Consider the following 18,868-nt stretch of genomic DNA (forward strand, 5'->3'; position numbering starts at 1 on the left):
TATTACAGAACCTACCTCCTTATATCCACCCCGCATGTCGATTTACCACATGGAATACCCATCCAGAGCACCAGAACTCTCTCTTGAGTAACCTTCGCACATACCCACGCAACCGAATACAAGGAAAGACCAAAGTGAAATTAAAATAAAATCGATGGGATTCGTTCGTAGTCACTAACCAAACCACTCACCTCCAGTGTGGTCCAAGTATGGTTCAGCGAACGGGACGTTCTGTCCCACACCCACGGTCGTATGTACCTTGGTTTCATATAAACCTACGTATTATTTTTAGTTTCTGGAGTAATGTATAGGAACCAATATACTATTGAACTCTCCCCGAAGTAATACATAATCTACACTATAATCACCAACCATGATATGCGAACGACGAGTAAAGTTAACGCTAGCTACGCTCTTCCTATAATTAATCCCCGACATAGAACAAAGCATAGGAATAAGCTGCTTCATATTCTCCCAAATACAGAGTACATGCATGCGAAGCAGGGAATTAATTTATTTAAAGTATACAATTAAGTTTAACAACACAACGTTCGGTGCTTTAAGGTCGGCATTCGTCTGTCATGAGGATCGGGAGATCTCTCCACTTTAGATTAATTGCCCCGCCAATCACCCAATGCCCCCGCCGCACTGACATTCCCGTCCCGATATTGCCTACTATCTAGTACATAGTAGTAGTAGTAGTGCCGACGTGTCGGCCGATGTCGGCCGCGGGGAGGGCTCGGTCGGAGTCTGAGCGGTCGGCAGCGAACTACTCTTGCTACTTCACTGGGACGTCAAAGCACAGAGCGATTTGCTTTTGCTCTTTCTGTTTCTTTTATGGTCTTATAGATATGTGATAAGCATTGAGGAAACACAGAGAGAGGGAGACATTGGGATGTGAAGGTGAAACTCTTATGGTGGGGGTGGAATCCTATCTACGAGAGCAACAAGATCAACAGCCAGACCACAATAAAGGTCGAGCTCGTTTCGCACTGCTAGGTCTTGTCTCTACTTGGCAATGTGTTTCTACAGGTGGCTGGCAGAGCTTTCATCCGAAGCTATATCGCATCCCGCAAGTCATAGTTTGGTATGGTGGTAGCGGCACTGTCAATCGCGTCATCAGATCTCCATTATAGTGCAGCAATTGCATGACAAAGACAAGGTCTGGATCTATCCTGTGCCTCGTCACGATAACTGTCCCGCTGTTGATGACGTGACTGCTGTCTGATAACGACACTACCAAATCAGATACAGCACTGGGATGATACCATCAGAGCTAGGATGGCGTCCAGAAATGGCGTGCAGATCGAGGAGACTCGACTACTATTTGACATTGTACTGACCTCAGACAAGCTCGTACCATAAGCCAGCAGCCTTCAAACCATGTCGTTTCTTGCACGCCTTGAAAATGCGACTCGATGGTTCCCAGTGGGGACCTCGAAAGAAGAACGGAGTCTTGTTCGAAAGCTGGACTGGCTGGTTTTGCCCTATGCTTGTCTATCTTTTTTTGTCAAGTATCTTGATGTATCGGCTTTGAGTATGTGCAGCACTATCTCATCTTCCTGATTGGCACGTCACTAACTCGCCAGCCAATGCCTACGTATCCGGCATGAAGGAGGACCTCGACCTCTACGGAAACCGACTGAACTATATCAATGCCGCGTATGAAGTGGGATACGTTGTTTTCCAGATTCCCCAGCAATCTAGTCCTTATCAAGTACGCGGCGCAGTACTATCTGCCGTTTGCCGAAATCTTCTGGGGCCTTTTTACCCTGGGCACGGCGTTCGTGAAGAATTACCAGCCACTGGTGGTGATGCGGTTCTTTGTCAGCTTGAGTGCAACCTCTGCTTACGTGGGACCTCGTGCACGTTGTCAACTCGTGGTATCGAAAGTCCGAACTCGGACGTCGCAATGCTCTGTTCTGGATTGCCAATCCCCTGGGACAAATGATCGCGGGTTATCTTCAAGCAGCCGCATACACCCATCTAAATAATACGTCGGGCCTACAAGGATGGAGATGGCTGTTTATCATTTGCACCATCATCACAATACCAGTCGCGTTCTTGTGAGTTCCCCTCCTCCAATCCTTCACAAATACACATGCTAACATCAGTACAGAGGCTTCTTCATCTTCCCCGACATGCCCGGACGCACCAAATCCCGATTCCTCTCCGAGAGCGAAAAGGCCCCTAGCCATCAAACGCCTCTCAGAGGAGGGCTTCACGCCATCCACCGGCCTGAACCGAAGTATTCTCAAACGACTCCTTTTCAACTGGAAACCCTACGCATTCAAATTCGCCTTGGGGGATTCCAGCCTTTATAAGAAGGTTGGAGACTTTGTGAGCTCGCTCGCCAACGATCACATCTTCGCGGACATTCACAGTGGGTTGCTAAACCCGGACGATGTTGTGGATAACATTAAAACTATCTCTACGGTATTCGCGTACACGCAACTGGAACATCACCAACCTGAAACAGCGGATTTCCGAGAGTATGTATGCCTCTTTGATAGAATGACGGGGAAGCGTACGTTTAGGGACCATGAAGAGAGCGATTCGGAGCCTGTGCAGAAGCGCCAAGCGCCGGAACTGGCAGATGATACTGAGGAAGAGCTCTGAAACCTGTGGGCAAGAGTGGGTGGGTTTGTCAAATGCACATCCTACGAGCGTTCGGTACTGTTATTAAGTTGCCGTAACCAAGGCAGGCTAACAGTCACTCTCGGAATCGAGAATAGTTTGCAACCTTTGCCTGCACAGAGAAGCGACTTTCGTTCCATCTAAAGATAGGGAAACAGTCAACATTTTGTCACCAATAAAGCCGCCGAGAGTGGCAAACGGAAGACCATGGTACGTCGCTATGGCGTAGATTGTAGGCGAATATGATGTCAACTTCCCATAGGCCAAGTCGTCGTGTGTACTAATAACCGAATCTTGCCACAGAATCACCGACGGCCCACGATGCTGTCCATCACGCAGGTCGGTCGATGAAAACCAGCTTATGTTGCCAGAGATACAACGATATAACAGTTGATCGCGATGTTGAGCTTATTGCAAGCGTCCCTTCGGTTGATCGTTTCGGCTTGCATTGTTATCTTCCCTAGTCTCCTATCGACCCCTTTGTTGAACCTAGCAGGCTTTAGTATACTAGGGCCTCAAGCTCGTAAGTTCTGAATGCTAGCTGCGTGAATTAATTGATCCTGACAACCTCTATACTCCTGTGCTGCGTTCCTACAGTCGATGATTGGCAACGTTTCCCGACATGGGATTTTTGCTTATATGCAAAGTGCAGGCATGGGAGGTTATGGTTTAGCATGGGTACAGAATCTTATTCGCCTAGGCGTCCTCTTTCCTATTCTCAAAAAAATTGGTCTTTGTTGAGAGCCAGGGCCGTCGGAATTGAACCTTTCACCTTCGGAAGATCTGCTCGAGCACTCTCTTCTCACATTCACATCCCCGTGCGCGTAACTGCAGTCAAAGCATTGAATGATTTCTCCCACTTTGGATCAAGATGCGTGAGAGTATCGTCCGGGAATTCCCGATGAACCTTTTCTTGTGCATAGTCGAGGGGCGTCTTGCCGGTGGAGTCTTTGGTTTGCAAATCCAGGACACCTTTACATCGAAGAAACTCTACAAGTTCCTCAGTAAAGACGCCATGAATCGCCCCGTTGTGCATAAAGGTTTTCCCTTTGACTTCTTGCGCTGCTGGATCCAACCCACGGTTAAGCAGCTCTTCGAGGATCTCTTTGTGTGCCCCACTCTGCTGCATTAAAAGATGTGCCATGGTTTGTCGTCGTCCATCGACCCATAGCGGATCGGCACCTTTCTGGACAAGGTGGAAGAACATCTCTGTGTCGACTTCCAGGCGGAATGAACCCACGTACAACCCCAAGGAAGAGTTTCCGGCCTCATCAGGTTGATTCACATCACAGCCAGCCTGTATCAGAAAGTCAACCACGTCAATGTAGGCAAACACAGAAGACACATGATGGTGCAACGGAGTCCTGCCGTGGCGATCTAATGTATTCCAGACTCCCGAGAGCGCCTGGCCGCATGCCTGTGACATGTAATGTAGGACTTCATAATAACCCTCCTTCAATGCGTAGTGGAACGGACTCAACCTATTAATGTCCTCCAGCAAGATATCTTGGCCTTCTTCATCCACGAGTCGGCGGACAACCTCTAAATTCCCTGCCTTGCTAGCAAGGTGGAGACAAGTCTGACGGGATCCATTCAGCCGTGAGATATCAGCACCATTCTCTATTAATTTGGACAGAATGGACCATGCATAATGTTTCCGAAATTCTATCACATGCTGAGCGTAGTCCCCAAAGGCGTTTGCAATATTGATGTCGGTGGTTTGGCTCTTCACAAGCGTCTCAACGATGCTTATTCTCGCTTGATCGATAGTCTTGGTGATCTCAGAGAATTCCTCACTCCCAAATTCCGTGACCGTCTCTGTTAGAAACTCAATGGCGTACCTGCTACTCGTCCAGGCATCGTGGCATTCGCCACCCAGGAGCTTGCTTCTGATTGCGAGATGAAGTGGGGTGTCGCCGAGTTGAGAGCGAGCGTTAGGGTCAGCCCCATGTTGCATCAAGAAAGCAGTCATTTGAGAACAACCGTTCAGGGCAGAGAAATGTAGTGCTGTGAGACTGGACTCTATAGTTTCCCGACCTGCTTCTCCTGGGTCTGCGTAAATGATCGGACTTATTGTTGTCCGCCCCGGCCATAACCGCCTCTGAACCTGCGTAGCCACATCGAATCCGTTCTGTAGAAAGGTTTGTACAAGTCCCTCATTTAAATTTCCAACAGCGTAGAAGAAGGGTGTCAGGTTATTCTCATCACAGTCGTATGGGGAGACACCTTGGTCAAGCAGGTATTTTGTCACTTTCGAATCAGTGTAGTCGGCAATACTGCAAAGAATATGGAGAACGCTTTGAAGCTCGTTATTAAGTATGTCCGCGCGCGCGCCCGATCCAACCAAGAGGTGTATAGCCTCAAGCTGAGAGTATTCAGCAGCAATGAGCAGGGGAGTCCGTCCTTGTTCGTCTTTGACTTCTAGATTATCCGGAAGGAGAAATGAGATCAGCGGGATAATTCCCCAGCGAGCTGCAACATGAATGGCTGAGCTGTTCATGCCCAAGTTGTTCCAAGTTCCTCTCGTTAGGTAGTTGTATCGATCCAGCCACCATTTCCACGTCCCGAGGCGATCTTTGAAGAAATTCTTTTGCTCACTCGGCAGAGTGAATTCACTTTGACCCAAAGCTGCGTGCTTTGGCCAATGCAGAACTGAATAAGCAAGGAATGAGTGGTCCGGCTCCAGTACTGACGGGTTGATATCCGGCCCACAATATTGAAGTACGACTTCGATGCAGCGGTGGGACAGGGCGGAGTTAGATCTCGCAGGATCGATATCTTGAATCTCTAGCATTAGAAATTCATGAACCGATCTATGCAACATTCGCACCTGGCCTTTGTCGACAACGACCAAGAAATGGCACAAGTCGATAACTTCTTTCGTGAATTGGAGACGACTCTCGAGATCCAGGTCAAGATATAGTCGACATGCCTCAGCTATTTCCGCAAGCGTCAGGGGTCGCCTTGCAAAAGCAACGATCTCCATGATCTTTCGGATAGCTCGGTAATCATCTGGGCTGCACGCTGTGGCGATCGCGGTTGCTGCATCGAGCAGTTTGCGATATAGAGAATATAATCCTCTGGGGAAGGCACGTAGCTCCCGGACAGCATTCCTTGATGGCACCGACTTCATTTCCTTGTAAGCAATTCCAACCCAGAGGAAGGTACCTTCGGCTTTGTCTTCAAAGATGTGGGATACTTCCCGTGCAACAGGTGGAGGGTAGTTGTTCCGTCTTGCAAGATCCTTCACAGTATCCTCGATCATGGCTCTAAGGTCGCTCTTTAACTCGTTGGATAGACCTAAATTCACGCACTTGAAGACGGAGAGGCAACTCCTGATCTCAGGGGATGGGCGACTAATGATCAGCATGTGCAGCCTGAATGGCTCCGAACCGGGCATGACTGGTCTGCTGAACAATTGGACGATCTGGTCTAACAGCATCTTCTGTGACTGAGGTTCGCATTCGTCCAAAGCATCGATGATGCAGTATATCTCAGGGCCCCTAATTGCCCGTCCCATACCCATCAACAGGGCCCACAGCGCATCAAACGAGGCGAAAAACCCCTCTCCTCGAGTCTTATATTTTGACATGATCACTTTCATAAAAGCCGGGTATTGATCAACGATCTGATATATAAGGCCCCTCAATATGGATGTCGCCCCTGTCCGGTGTTCGGAGTCGGCTTCGCAGAAAACGATAGATAAGATGTTATCACCGTCGGCAAAGGAGCTTTTAGTCGGTATTTCTTGTGAAAGCGTCATAGCCATCGTCGACTTGCCAATTCCAGGGTTCCCATACACCCATAAAATGTTTCGTTCCAAATCATCAACACTTTTCTTCTGCCGAAACCAAGACTTGAGCTCCGTTGTTTCCAGAAACCAGCTGCATGTTCCGGGGGTGCGGTCCCCAGTTCCCCGCTTCAATGAGTTCATTTTTTCTTCAGGTTCAGTGACGAACAGTTTAGCCAGGCATGCTTGCTCCTCCTCGGTGAACTGAATCCCTACAAGGAGGTCAGTCGAGTTCTGCATGCTGGGGATAGCATACCTTGTCCTTGTCTCACCGTTCCCTCCTCCGGTGGGATGATCGACAGCAACTTCTTCGCGTAAGCTGCAGCAGCAAGTGCCGCATATCCTTGCCATTCATCATTTTTATGGGAGTCGCAATAATCGCATATTCCTCGGATCACAAGTGTTGGTAGCTCGTTCACGAGGCCTGAAGCCTCCATCTCAAAGCAGAGTATTTCATGCCGTTCGGCCAGACGGTCTCGTGCTTCAGAGTCTTTCATCACCTGGTTCCCGGATGCTATTAAGCCATAGTGCACACGCGGTGCACTTGTTGCGCGGGGCTCCCGATCGACTGATCGTTCTTTATCACACCTCTCACAACTCGCCGTCTTGTCGGCATGGTGATAGAAAGGATGAAACAGTAAATCGGTGGCCTGTGCTGGAGCCGAAAACGTTGCCTTGATGTCCCGACTATGCTCTCCTGCTGCACTCACAAGATTTGAGATAGCATTATCTCTGCCCGTTAGTTGTTTTGACTCGAGTTGGCTCATGTGCGTGAGAAGGGTCTGTGGTGGTTGATTCAAGAATCCTGTCTGCTCAAATTGCCCACCCTGAACCGCCTTGCCATAGTCGTACTGCACCACTCCACCATGGTTCTTGCCGGGTTTGCCGACAACGATGTCACCTAGTCGAATGTCGTGAATTTTGCTTGGGACGCCGCCTCCGATTCCTACCATCAGTGCAAACTGAAGACGGTGGAAAGTCAAATGCATGCGTGATGCAACAGTTGCGGCCGATACGGTTCCGTACACGCCATCGGGAAGGTAGGCAATGGCAATATAATGGCCATTCAGTTCCCCGAAATCATAGGCGTTCGAGTCGTTGGGCCGTCGAGGTGGATCGTGAGTTCTGTCCAGCATAGCGCGGGCTGCCACCGCCTCGAGAGGCAAGGCACAGATCCACGCAACCGTGTAATCATCAACCGTGAGGCGAGTCATTGTCTGCATGTCACAAACTGACCAAAGATTGTTGCAAGATTAATAGTATATGGAGCTCGTATATTGACCGACTGGAGAGGATTACCACATTTTGAGTCAGAAGAGGGGTAATAAGGCTGAACTCGCCTAACCGGCACAGCCTCCAAAACTGGCATTTTCCCATGACCAACCAGGAGCATAAGCCGCAGAGCATATAACCAGACCTAATCGACCCTGCATTCACAGCCACCTTATTAGGCATAGCTTAGAGACCAAGATGTCGGATAACTGAAGACCAAAAGAACCAAACCAAAAGACCAACGACCCCGTAGAGTTCCCAAAATGTAGAATCGGAAAGCCACAGCCGTCTAGTCATTTCCTATACTTACTTCCTCGAACATTCCTTGTTTCTCTTGATGCTACAGTGGTGGTGGTTGCTTATATGATATCAGTACAATGTCATGTGGGTCTTCAAGCGGTACGGCACGTACTCCCAGTATTGCATAGGTTCCATGTTACGGAAATCATGGGCACGTTGAGCACCGGGGTTTCCAGCTGTCACAGAGAAATTTCCATGCTGGGTGACACCTACTCCCCCCATACTCATGCTCTCCACTTCCGGGCAGAAGATCATCCCTATAATCAGCTGCCTGAATACTTCCATGCAGTCTCTCCGCGTGAACCCGAAGCTGGTCCCATCGACGGCCGTCCCCGTGAATATAAGGTTCGACTGTCTACCATTTCTGGCAGCCGATCCTGTCGGGACTGAGTAGTAGTAAAACCTATTGATTCCCGAGCTGCGGCCGATGGGAACAACGCCGTTGAAGTCGCAGGCGGAGTCAATAGCCAGATTTGCGTGAGCCAGGTCAAACATTGCACCCCATGAACTAGTTTGCGATGGTGGGGCTCTAGTTGCACACAAGATATCAGTAAGATGATGGTGCGAAGCCCTAGACAGAGTTAGTCCATTATACAGCTGACGCGATAGACAATGAATATTGGGGTTCCTAACAGCTGCGAAAATATTCTGGTCGATCTCGGCGGTGGGCGTCTCGCCGACCCGGTGTTGAGCAGAAAATATATCGCGACGGCCATGACGAAGCGAGTATGTAGGAAAGATAACATTTTGGTAAGATCTAAGAAGTGTTAGACAGGATTGAGATGTTTTTAGCATAGACCTTTTGAACGCACATCTAATGCACCGTGATGAGATGCGCTCGGTACTGTAACACCGCGGTGATATACTTGAGGAGAGGCGGGCGACATACACATATATATTGCTTTTGTGATACAGCTAGCTCAATGCCATTTGATCGTCGGAGAGTTACCGCCTTTGATCAACAGAACTAAATAACCAGACAACTCTGATACGGCTCTCACTATTCTTTACATTATTGTTCGCAAAGCACAGGAAAAATTTCAACTCTCATGGTATTGTCTGCATTACATACACCGGAAATCTAAGATGATGGCATTGCTCTCTCATAATACCCCGTCCTGAAAAGGGAAGAAGGGTCCGCGTATGCGCTACCACTGAACCTATGAACGCCTCGCTCCCTGCCATCCATCTTATTTACCGGTGTTTATAGACCAGGATTGAACCAGAGTCTATGGCAGGTAAAAACAGGAGTGTTATGACAATCCATGGTTCCATTGTCTGCAGTATAGCTCTCCAGAAAATCAGCACATGAAGAGTTGCTATCCTGTCTGGGAAGAAAGTCGCCGAGATCGAAGGTGACGGAGAGATCCAGTTGTTCCTTGTCGCGTAACGGCCGTTTCAGCTCAAAGCCCAACGGTCGGTAATAGGTAGAAATGTTCCTTGCGAGGTTCGTGGAGTCGATGATGGTAGATGAGGGTCTGCCAGTACAGTTGGAGCTGTCCCAGACTCTCACTTCTATGTGGGCTTACAGCTCAGCGTGGTCTGAAATAAACTCCGCGTGGTCTAACGCTAAATACGGAACAACTCTTTTCCATCTTAACCATGATGAGGTCTTTATTTTTCATGAAAATTACATATTTTCAGTATACTGAAAATATGCACATTTTAATCCTAAGCTTAGAGTATTCAAAAAAAAAAAAGACTTCCTAATAAAATATCCTAATAAATATCCTAAATACGCTAAAATCCCCTAAAAAGTTCTGATATATAGCTTATTATAGGCTCATCGTGGTCTAAAACTAAGATTCTTGACCATGATGAGCTTTTGCCAAGAACAGGTTCGGCGTGGTCTGAAATAGGCGGTAAGGTAACTGGCAGAATGTTAGACCACGCTCACCTTTTTTCAGACCACGATGAGCTGCGACCCGTGTTCGAGGAACCCTCTAGGTGTTCACATCGCTTTCCTAAGCTCGCCACTGACGAATGAAGTGGCGGCTGCCCCTACCGAGCAAGATCATGGACTTCAGTCTCCTCAGGACGGACTCGACGGGAGATGGTTGTTCCGCATTTGTTCCGCATATTGAGAAAGGGGCCAGGCATCGATTAGTAAGGTGGAATTCAGGGTGAGCTCAATTCACCGTTCCCACCTATCATTATCGATGGCTATGCGGGAATCGACCCACCCCTTATGAGAAGTAGTGTATAGGTGGTTAGTAATGCTTATGCACATCTCTGATGTCCATGAACCGAGGCTCTTGGGCTCCGCTTGGGCCCCCACCCAGAGCTCCCCAAGTGCTCTCCTACGTTTATCGCTCCCTTCTGTCATTTCTATGGCCGGGCTTGGAGATTGTCCCCGTCCCGCAATGAGCTCACCTGCCCTGTTCCTCGCAACCTGAATCCGCCTATCTTAGCTAACATTGAGCTGTGGAAGGGAGTTCGGTTCCGATGGCGTCTATCCTACGGGCCTTGTCGAACAGCATTCGGCGAACGCGACTGTCTTCCAGAGATCACACTACCGTTGCACATATTATCCCTACGGAAACCCTGATCGAGGAAGAGACCTTACCATATTACGAGGCAGCACATTACTATCCAGTAAGAATTGGTGATGTGTATCACGCCAGATACGAAGTTACGGGAAAGCTTGGTTATGGGGCATATTCAACCAGTTGGCTCTGTCGGGATCTCCAGTGCGCCGCTCCGAGCCCGATCAATCCTAGAAGGATTCTGACGAATTATGAGTTAAGAGCCAAGAACTACACAGTATTAAAGGTGTCGACCTACTTGCCAGATTATCCTACCGTGATAGATCGCGAATTGAGAGTCTATGAACACCTGGCAAAGCTTGACTCTTTACATCCGGGTCAGTCATTGATTCGCGAGCTATATGATTCATTCGACCTCCAAGGCCCTGGCGGCACTCATCGGTGTCTTGTGCTACAACCAATGAATATGACACTTCTTGAAATGATGAGAATGAACCCACGGCCGTTTAATCTACCCCTGCTGAAAATGACTGTCAAACGACTTCTATTGGCGCTTGATTTCTTGCACGCGGAGGCCGAAGTTATCCATACTGGTAGAGACCGACGCTCTTTATATGTTGGATTTGGGACTGATTTCGATTTTGGCTAGATCTGAAGACTGATAATCTGATGCTCAGCCTAGAGGATACCTCCATGCTGGCGGATTTTGCGGCAGCAGAATCCAAGAATCCAAGTCCTCGGAAGGTAGTTGACCAGTCGCGTATCATTTATTGCAGTCGAAAGTTTCGGAGACCTGCTGGCGGCAGAAACTACGGTCTTCCAGTCCTATGCGACTTTGGCGAGGCAAGAATTGGCAAGACTCAGAGGTCAGGACCTTTCGTCCAACCGCACATATATCGAGCCCCGGAAGTAATTTTTGAAATGCCTTGGGGAAGTGCTGTTGATATCTGGAATCTTGCCGGTCTTGTAAGTCATTAGCCTTTCGTGTTCCTGCCTTTGCTGATGATCTATTAGATTTGGGATTTGTTCGAAGGCCAGCATCTGTTTGGAGATATATTCGACTCCCAAGGTGGCCATGATCCTTTCAGGCACCTCGCGCTTATGGTAGCCTTGCTTGGACCACCGCCAACTGAGTTTGTCCAGCGTAGTGAAACAACAGAGCAGTGCTTTGGCTCGAGCGGTTAGAACTTGTTCCCATTACATACCCTTTCTGATTGACTCTGAGACTGACATAGTTGCAGGTGACTGGATTGCTCATCATGAAGCGCCAGTGCCCTCTGTTTCACTTGAAACTCTGGAGACACGGCTGACTGGCGAAGAGAAAGAGTTATTTTTAGCATTCATTAGGTCGATGTTGAGATGGATACCAGAGGAACGCGAGACAGCCAAACAGCTGCTTGAACACCCATTCTTGCTCTAGCCGCCAGTCGTTCCTTTTCATAGCTACATCTATTATCGAATCAAATCTGATTCACCAGCATTTAGCCGCCACATTCTTCCAGGTGAGGACATCCCGCACAAATCGTACCTTGCGAATAGGCGCCAGGGGGTTCTTCTCGGCGCTAAGACATCATCAGGAAGACCTCTTCCTTATTCGCCAGCGCAGAGTAGGAATGGCGCTTACACTCAAAACGCAGGCTATTTGAACACGGTCATGTCGCGCACCATGGCATACAAGACTCTGACTCCTCTCACTCCTCCCGGATCTTCCTGTCATTATTATTCGTGGCCTATTCCAATTGTCTTTTCACTCGTGACCCATCTTCAGTCCTTGCCAGCATGTCTGCAGTCGTCCGCCGTTTTATCTCTTACATTGGAAAGTGCTCGCTGAGCGACTTTAAAAACCCAACCCATGCAACACTCGTTGACACCTATTGTAACGACCAGGAGAAACGAGTAGGTCTTCTGCATCTCCATCCGAATCTCACACTAATCATTCCAGGACCCTCGCATCAAATATGCCAGCATTGAAGGAACGGAGTTCCATCGATCTCACAAAGATCGGACCGATCCCAAGCAGGTGCTCTCCGTCAAATTCTTGGATGAGGAAAGAAAGAGAGTCGGAACGGGACATCTGCACGAAGACGGAACCTCCAAATTCCGCTACAAGCAGAAGGCTCCGGAGGAGTCACAGGACGGTGGATTTGAGAAGTCTTGATCCGGCTCTTGTAGTAAGCGGTTTGGTGTTATCGGAAGGAGCCCTGGAAGTCCCTCCATGTCGGTGTTATTGTACGTCCATGCTTTCACCCAAGCCTTCGCGCCGGTTTTTCGTTAAATGTTCATGGTAGAGAAGGTTCTAGCGGCAGGTTTCAGCAGAAAGCGTTATGTCATGTTCATGTTATATGCTTCATTCATCCAACCTTCAATCTTTCGTCGGCAGTTCGTCATATTGCGGTTATGAGTCTCCTTCCAGTACCTCCCGTTGGACTGCTTATAGTCGTAATAAATCAACCGGTCAATTTTGAATGTATCCTGCAATAACCGCCGTTGGAATGAAAGTGGAATATATGGTGGAAAGGTCTCCCCTAGACTTAACTTGGCAGCAGCCGTTGGTGCATCTTAATCATCGTCTGTGCATCTTGGACTATTGACTTGATTATCTCCATCTGAGACTCAGCATCGGCCCATGTCTGCTTGAGAAATCTTGCCTTAGCCTGTTCCAAGCGGTCCAGCAATCTCGTCGTATCTTCATGCAGGTCTTGCAGCTGCTTGCGGACTGTAGGCTCCGCACTCCCGTCCTGGGCCCCTAAGTCCCGATCTGGGGGAGATATGTCGGTGGGAGGAGGACGGGCGGCCGAGCTTTCTGAACCCCTTCTAGTATTATAAGAGTGAACAGCCCAGAAAGAACGCCCAACATTCGTGTGGAGCTTCATATATGCACCTACAGAGTGCTTGCTCATGGGTTTCTCAATGAGAGGTTTGATGGAAGGATCACTAATATGCCACGTATAAGGCATAGCTTCTCCTCTGTTTACGAGGCGCACTGCCGAGGGCGTAACTTGAATTCCCAGCGTGTTGCCTGCCCGATTAGTCAGTTCTTTTCAAAAACTGTCAGGCTTTTGTCATACTGATATGTTTTGAGAGAGTTTTCCGATACATTGCTCTCCATTCTCGACGTTTCCGTATCCCTATTAGGGAATAAATGTCTTGTAATTGCTTATCCTTCGAATATCTTCTCCGGCTAGGTTCAAGTGACGAAAGCGGCTGCCGTAGAAACTGGCGAGGGGAGGTCTTTGCTGGAACCTGGCAACCTCTGTGATTCGAATGGTTGCTGTCCGGTATCTTATCGTTTACTGTGGGACTAGGTACCGCCCTCCGGGAACTCGGGGACAAGTCCCTGTCATAACCATTAGTTGCTTCAAGCAACGATGCGATTTTCATGATGCAAGGCTGGTGTATAGAAGTAAATGATCTCTTGTTCCTTGAACGAAGCTCATTATTGAATTCAGGTAGCCTGCCGATACTACTCCGAAGTCATGTGTATTAAACAGAAGCAGTATTAGTTAGTGGGGGCTCTTCCTTTTATTGGTAAGTCATAAATATTCTTGCTGCCTAGATGGACAGTGGCGAAGTATATATGCTAAGGTGCCGGACTGTTTCACAAAGAGGGGTGAAAGGCTAATAAAATGTCGCAGATTCGTTGTTAAGTGGGTCATTTAGTACCACCAAAGGAACATCACACCAGAGGTGTGAGTGTTCATACAGAATCGCACCTGTCTATAGTGCACTCGTGCTAGTCGCGCGAGCGCCAAGATTGCGCACCAGATCACACCCTTTAGGTGCACCCACCTGACTACTGACCGCATGTAAGCCACACGCTGGGAGGTTAGTAGTTGGGTGGATGACCACCAGCGAATCCCTTCTGTTGTATGTTTTATACCTTTTTATATCTTTTTATATCTTTTTATTTAATTATGTGTTTACCTCTAAAAGAGTCTACCTCCAGTCCATCCTACTGGGTCACCTTGATCACAATCTTTCCAAAATGGGAGCCAGCCTGCATATACTTGAACGCCTCCTTGACCTCCTCAAATGTGAACGTCTTGCAGATGACAGGCTGAATCTGGTGCCGATCCACAAACCGGACCATTTCCTCAAACCGATCGGTAGGACCATTGACGAAACCCTTGAGGGTGAGACAGCGGCTAATGGTCGAAACATTGACGCTGGGCTGCTCGCCAGTCGCTTGAGTTTTGCTGGACGTGTATCCAATGCTATTGATCAAGCCCCCGTACGCAGCACACGCGAGGCAATTACTGATGGTCTGGGAGCTCCCGGTCTCCAGAATGATGTCGGCGCCATGACCGTCCGTCACTTCTATCACATATTGCTCCCAATCCGGTCTTCCTTTGTAATTGACCCCGAAGTCGGCTCCTAGTTCCTTGGCTTGGGCTGGTTTCTCGTTGGAGGAGGATGTAATGATGACTATCCCTCCATTAGCATCACTTGGACACCTTACTTCCAATGCCGGTCACCACTCCGGCCATGTCGGAGCAGGGAATGATCTCGGAACCTTGGTTGACGGCGTTGTGGTGGTTATATACGCCTGCGCTTAGAGAATTAGATAGCCCAGTGGAATGGTATCGTACAGAGCCCCTGGTTACTACTCCACAACCAGAAAATAATCGCTTCTTGTTCTCACCTCAAATATCATCATGAGACGTTACTTCCTGGTTAGGATAATTGACGTGAAATACCAGCCTAATACAACCCAGACTCTGGAATCAAGTAAGAACCGGACAAGATATCCATAACAAGGATTTAGTACTCCAGTTAGCACCCTAATATATATTCCCTACCCCAAGTTCTACCCGCACATAGATATAGCTGCTTCTACTAGAACCCTACAGTGACATGCACCTCACTGCGTGGGAAGCGGCAACATCACCCAATCGGAACCAGTGGAATCGCCCCAGTGGAGTTAACTGGCTGTCTTAAAATGCAGGGCATTTCTTTGACTGCCAACGAAAAAAGGTCGGGTGCCTTACAAATCGAATTTGATGCCTGATTTGACACACGTACGTCTTTCTGAAACTGAATCTACGTCCCTGTTCACAGCTGGAGATGCCAGATCTGTCGTCGATAGTTGCAGCCTGAAATCAGCCATGAAACGCAGTAGCCACATCATCCTGCCCCTTATATATGCCATCCCATTCATTCCTTTAGTATCCTGGTTCTATATAGATCTCACGCAAGTCTTTCACTGGGGCATATGCTACTCGTTGACAAATTCTGAGCCTGTCATAGTTCCGAGCACTACGTGGCTGGTTATTCTGGTGATTGTTCCAGGCCTTGAAGGATTAAGTGGCAAGCTTGGTGCTATTCTCCCTACATACAGTACGGCCTGTTTTCGCAAAAGGCCGAGTCGTATGACTTGTAGTAAATAAACGGCCCCTGCATTGGACGTCGTTGGTTATGGAGAAAGTCTACGACTGTGCTGTATGGACCTTGATAGACAGCCGTCTTCCAAGGGCATAGCAGTCCTAACGGCGCTCTATGTTAAGGCTTGTTGTCATATGACTTCCCGTGTAAATCATTCATGTTCTCGGGCGGAGTTTATCATTACATGCAAATCTCCTCGCATCTGTCCTGGGGTATTTCTCTGGACTACTTCATACGGAGCATGGAAACTCTATACCCTCGCGGATACTTCAGATTGTGGACAAGCCTTTACTTATAATGATTAAGAATAAAAAAAGGTATAAAAACATACAACAGAAGGGATTCGCTGGTGGTCACCCACCCAACTACTAACCTCCCGGCGTGTGGCTTAAGTACGGCTGAGCGGACGGGAAGCCCTGTTCTCCACACCCTATGGTCGTATGTGCTAGATTATTCTATTCCAGGACCTATATTGAATACATTGTGAGGAGAGATATCAAGTCCAGCGAACAATTTCAATCAACCCACTCAGATGAACTGTACTCCCCAGTACCGCCAACGGCTGGCCGGGAGATGTATAAGACAATGTAGGTTGGGGGTGATACTCCTAAGATGCACAGAAGTACCTGTATGTTGAATCCCGAAATAGGAGCGTGACCTACTCGGATCTATATGATTCCAGACGGGTCCGAAATTCAATGCGTGATTCCAGACCACCAGTCAACGGATCGCCTCCCAAGCCGGAGCCTCAAGGAGTCCTCGAGACGAGTGGATCTCTCCTGGGTCGTTTGGCCACGTGCCATATGCTCCAGATCTCAAACGAGCTAATATAGATATAATCGCTGGCGTCGCTGAGGGGTAAGATACGTCCCAGGACACTCACGCTGGATTATACCGGAAAGTCGTAGTAGCGAAGACAGATACATTGATCGGGCGTAAGTAGAGGGAGAGAGAGAGAGAGAGAGAGATGGCAGTGACAAGATATTTCTCGACCCATTTTGCATTGAGCGGCAATCTTTACGGCATCAATGCGGTATGTGTGAGGGTCGCAAGTCAGCCGGTGACCATTGGGGACTATTCCTTGAATGCCCGGGTATGTTGGATCGCTCGTCGCCCCCCAGCTAGATTATTACCATCCACTTGCCGGGGATTTGGCCATCCCACGGGAAGCCTTGGTAGATCGAAGATGCTCGTTGGATCGGCAATCGCTTCGGAGCAAGCCCACTCTCGTTGGTGGTGAAAGATGAGCTCCACAAGCCTGTGGGATTCAAGCACGGTCTTTCCGGCTGTGCTATAGAAGCGAGAGGCAGAGTCAGGTCGCTCTTTTCTGGGCTCTTGTCGGTGTACGCCCCTGGCCAAATTCAATCGCATCCACAACCGGGTCAATCGGCGCCACAGCACGGTGCATGCTCGGTCGATCGACAAACCGGTGCATACGGCTCAAGCGCCTTCACGCGCTTGATATCGGCACTTCGAGGCTTCCTACAACTGCTACAAGGACTGAAATGGCCTGTAAGGCACTCCCACGAACCCGTGTCGCCTCAGCGCACGGACAGTTCAAGAGATGTTGTGGTATCAAACGGTTCCCAAGCCCAGCCCGACATTTCCCATGCTTCCATCCAGAACGCCGCTAAGAATCCCAAACAAAGACCGTACCGATATTCGCTAAGACTTGATGAGTTGGGTGTTTTTGCTGCTAGGGCCCCCCCAGCACCATCTCGCTAAGGCGATGAGCCAACCCAGGTCCCGCTCGCGCATGTCCATAAGCGGGGTACTCCGCATGGTAAGCTGGCCCTTGTCGAAGTAGGCCTCGATGACTCGAAGATAGTGCTCCCCAATGGCTGAGAGCAGCAGGACCTACAGGCGTTTAGTACTCAGCCCCCAAGGCTTTATGTTGAGCAAGGGTGGCTGAAAGCTTACGGGGGCAATAACATGGGGACGGAGCGCGGGGTCTCGCAAGCGACCGTGCATGATCATGATTGCGGCATCAACCTCGCCGCGGCACAGCTCCTCATTCTGCGGCTGGGCGAGTTCACTCCACATGAGGGCCACCATATGAGGCGATCCAGTGTTGGCGTCGTACCAAATCGATTCAACCTGCCACTGCGAGCCCAAGGTCACAGAGCCCAGGTCTTGGAAGTTGAAGTTTCCCCAACTGGGCAGCCACATCTTAGCAAGATCAAGTCTCCGAGAGAATGAGGTAAGAGGGAAACCCACGAGGACATTTCAAAGCGAGGCGGGTGAGTGCCCTCGTCTGGTATTTCGCAACGGCAGAGGAACCGGTTCAGACAGATGGCGAGGTGTTCGGCATTCTTGTAGGGGCATCCGTCGAATTCCGGCCAATCTTCCGCATCCTCGGGATACTCATACTCAGGCTCATCGATGGGGTATGGATAGGCAGAGAAGTAATAGGGAGCATTATCGGCGTCCAGGGGCATTCTTGTGTGATTGATCTTGACCTGCTTGAACTGGGCGGGTAACAAACGATGATCAAGTCCACCGAGCTGCCCATAGATAGCATTCAGGGCCTGACGGCGAGCTTTCCTCTCGACACGGAGTTGATCGTCCATCTTGATCTGTCCCTTGTGGTGGCAAGAGGCGATGGGGCTTGCAACGGGCGGAGAGAAGAGAGCAAGGAATCAAGGAGGGAGAGGATGGATGGGGGGGGACTGGTACCGATCACGTGGTGCGGAGAGGAACTCCTGCCTGAGGCACAAGGCGGGGGCCCACCCCCGGTGGGGTTGCCGCCGCAACGGAGCCTATCAGGGACTCGCTAGTACCTGTGAGGTACCACCGAAAGTAAGTACTAGTACAGTACTCACTCACTCTAGGTACTAACTACTATGTATGGCCCAGAGGTAGCAGGAGATCAAGTGGAGTTGCAAAAGGTGCCAGTTTGTGAGGGAAAATACAACCATGGTGCTGACGCCTACCGATGGCCTGCTACTGGCCCCGGTAGAGGTAACTAGTAGCTAGCTGCGCGCCCTCTAGCTGACCCTGC

General features: G+C 49.2%; 7 protein-coding genes across 7 annotated transcripts; 3 read left to right on the plus strand and 4 right to left on the minus strand.

Moving 5' to 3' along the window:
• Nucleotides 1–1,383: 1,383 nt before the first annotated feature.
• BO80DRAFT_442305 (uncharacterized protein) lies at nt 1,384–2,619 on the plus strand (the record flags this gene model as incomplete). The annotated part of the gene is made up of 4 exons (XM_025721259.1): nt 1,384–1,537; nt 1,590–1,662; nt 1,691–1,863; nt 2,120–2,619. The coding sequence occupies 4 exons, from the start codon at nt 1,384–1,386 to the stop codon at nt 2,617–2,619; spliced, it is 900 nt and encodes a 299-aa protein (XP_025578050.1).
• Nucleotides 2,620–3,244: 625 nt separating this feature from the next.
• Nucleotides 3,245–7,641, minus strand: BO80DRAFT_400802 (Pfs, NACHT, and Ankyrin domain protein; the record flags this gene model as incomplete). Its single annotated transcript, XM_025717541.1, has 2 exons — nt 3,245–6,639; nt 6,684–7,641. 2 exons carry the CDS (start codon nt 7,639–7,641, stop codon nt 3,446–3,448), a joined length of 4,152 nt encoding a protein of 1,383 aa, XP_025578051.1. The 3' UTR covers nt 3,245–3,445.
• Nucleotides 7,642–10,444: 2,803 nt separating this feature from the next.
• On the plus strand, nt 10,445–11,905 carry BO80DRAFT_348824 (putative protein kinase; the record flags this gene model as incomplete). The annotated part of the gene is made up of 4 exons (XM_025715474.1): nt 10,445–11,101; nt 11,143–11,451; nt 11,500–11,665; nt 11,727–11,905. 4 exons carry the CDS (start codon nt 10,445–10,447, stop codon nt 11,903–11,905), a joined length of 1,311 nt encoding a protein of 436 aa, XP_025578052.1.
• Nucleotides 11,906–12,264: 359 nt separating this feature from the next.
• On the plus strand, nt 12,265–12,643 carry BO80DRAFT_442308 (uncharacterized protein; the record flags this gene model as incomplete). Its single annotated transcript, XM_025721260.1, has 2 exons — nt 12,265–12,381; nt 12,428–12,643. 2 exons carry the CDS (start codon nt 12,265–12,267, stop codon nt 12,641–12,643), a joined length of 333 nt encoding a protein of 110 aa, XP_025578053.1.
• A 216-nt stretch (nt 12,644–12,859) lies between these two features.
• On the minus strand, nt 12,860–13,543 carry BO80DRAFT_268608 (uncharacterized protein). Its single transcript, XM_025714811.1, has one exon. It carries the CDS (start codon nt 13,440–13,442, stop codon nt 13,017–13,019), a length of 426 nt encoding a protein of 141 aa, XP_025578054.1. The 5' UTR covers nt 13,443–13,543; the 3' UTR covers nt 12,860–13,016.
• An 894-nt stretch (nt 13,544–14,437) lies between these two features.
• Nucleotides 14,438–14,926, minus strand: BO80DRAFT_349389 (NAD(P)-binding protein; the record flags this gene model as incomplete). The annotated part of the gene is made up of 1 exon (XM_025715502.1): nt 14,438–14,926. A coding segment is annotated over one exon (489 nt), but the record flags the coding sequence as incomplete, so codon positions are not given.
• A 2,462-nt stretch (nt 14,927–17,388) lies between these two features.
• BO80DRAFT_422655 (uncharacterized protein) lies at nt 17,389–18,495 on the minus strand. The gene is made up of 3 exons (XM_025718870.1): nt 18,085–18,495; nt 17,788–18,022; nt 17,389–17,724 (listed from the first exon to the last, which is right to left on the minus strand). The coding sequence occupies exons 1-3, from the start codon at nt 18,435–18,437 to the stop codon at nt 17,533–17,535; spliced, it is 780 nt and encodes a 259-aa protein (XP_025578056.1). The 5' UTR covers nt 18,438–18,495; the 3' UTR covers nt 17,389–17,532.
• Between the last annotated feature and the right edge of the window lie 373 nt (nt 18,496–18,868).

This window comes from Aspergillus ibericus, assembly GCF_003184845.1.
Source record: "Aspergillus ibericus CBS 121593 unplaced genomic scaffold BO80scaffold_8, whole genome shotgun sequence".
Taxonomy (NCBI): domain Eukaryota; kingdom Fungi; phylum Ascomycota; class Eurotiomycetes; order Eurotiales; family Aspergillaceae; genus Aspergillus; species Aspergillus ibericus.

Bases quoted from the DNA above. Each gene is read 5' to 3' on its own strand.
- BO80DRAFT_268608 (XM_025714811.1), bottom strand. From the start codon at position 13,442: ATGCCTTATACGTGGCATATTAGTGATCCTTCCATCAAACCTCTCATT.
- BO80DRAFT_422655 (XM_025718870.1), bottom strand. From the start codon at position 18,437: ATGGACGATCAACTCCGTGTCGAGAGGAAAGCTCGCCGTCAGGCCCTG. The intron at 18,023-18,084 runs GTGGGTTTCCCT...GTGGCTGCCCAG, and splicing joins CCTCGCTTTGAAATGTCCTC to TTGGGGAAACTTCAACTTCC. The intron at 17,725-17,787 runs GTAAGCTTTCAG...AAACGCCTGTAG, and splicing joins GTCCCCATGTTATTGCCCCC to GTCCTGCTGCTCTCAGCCAT.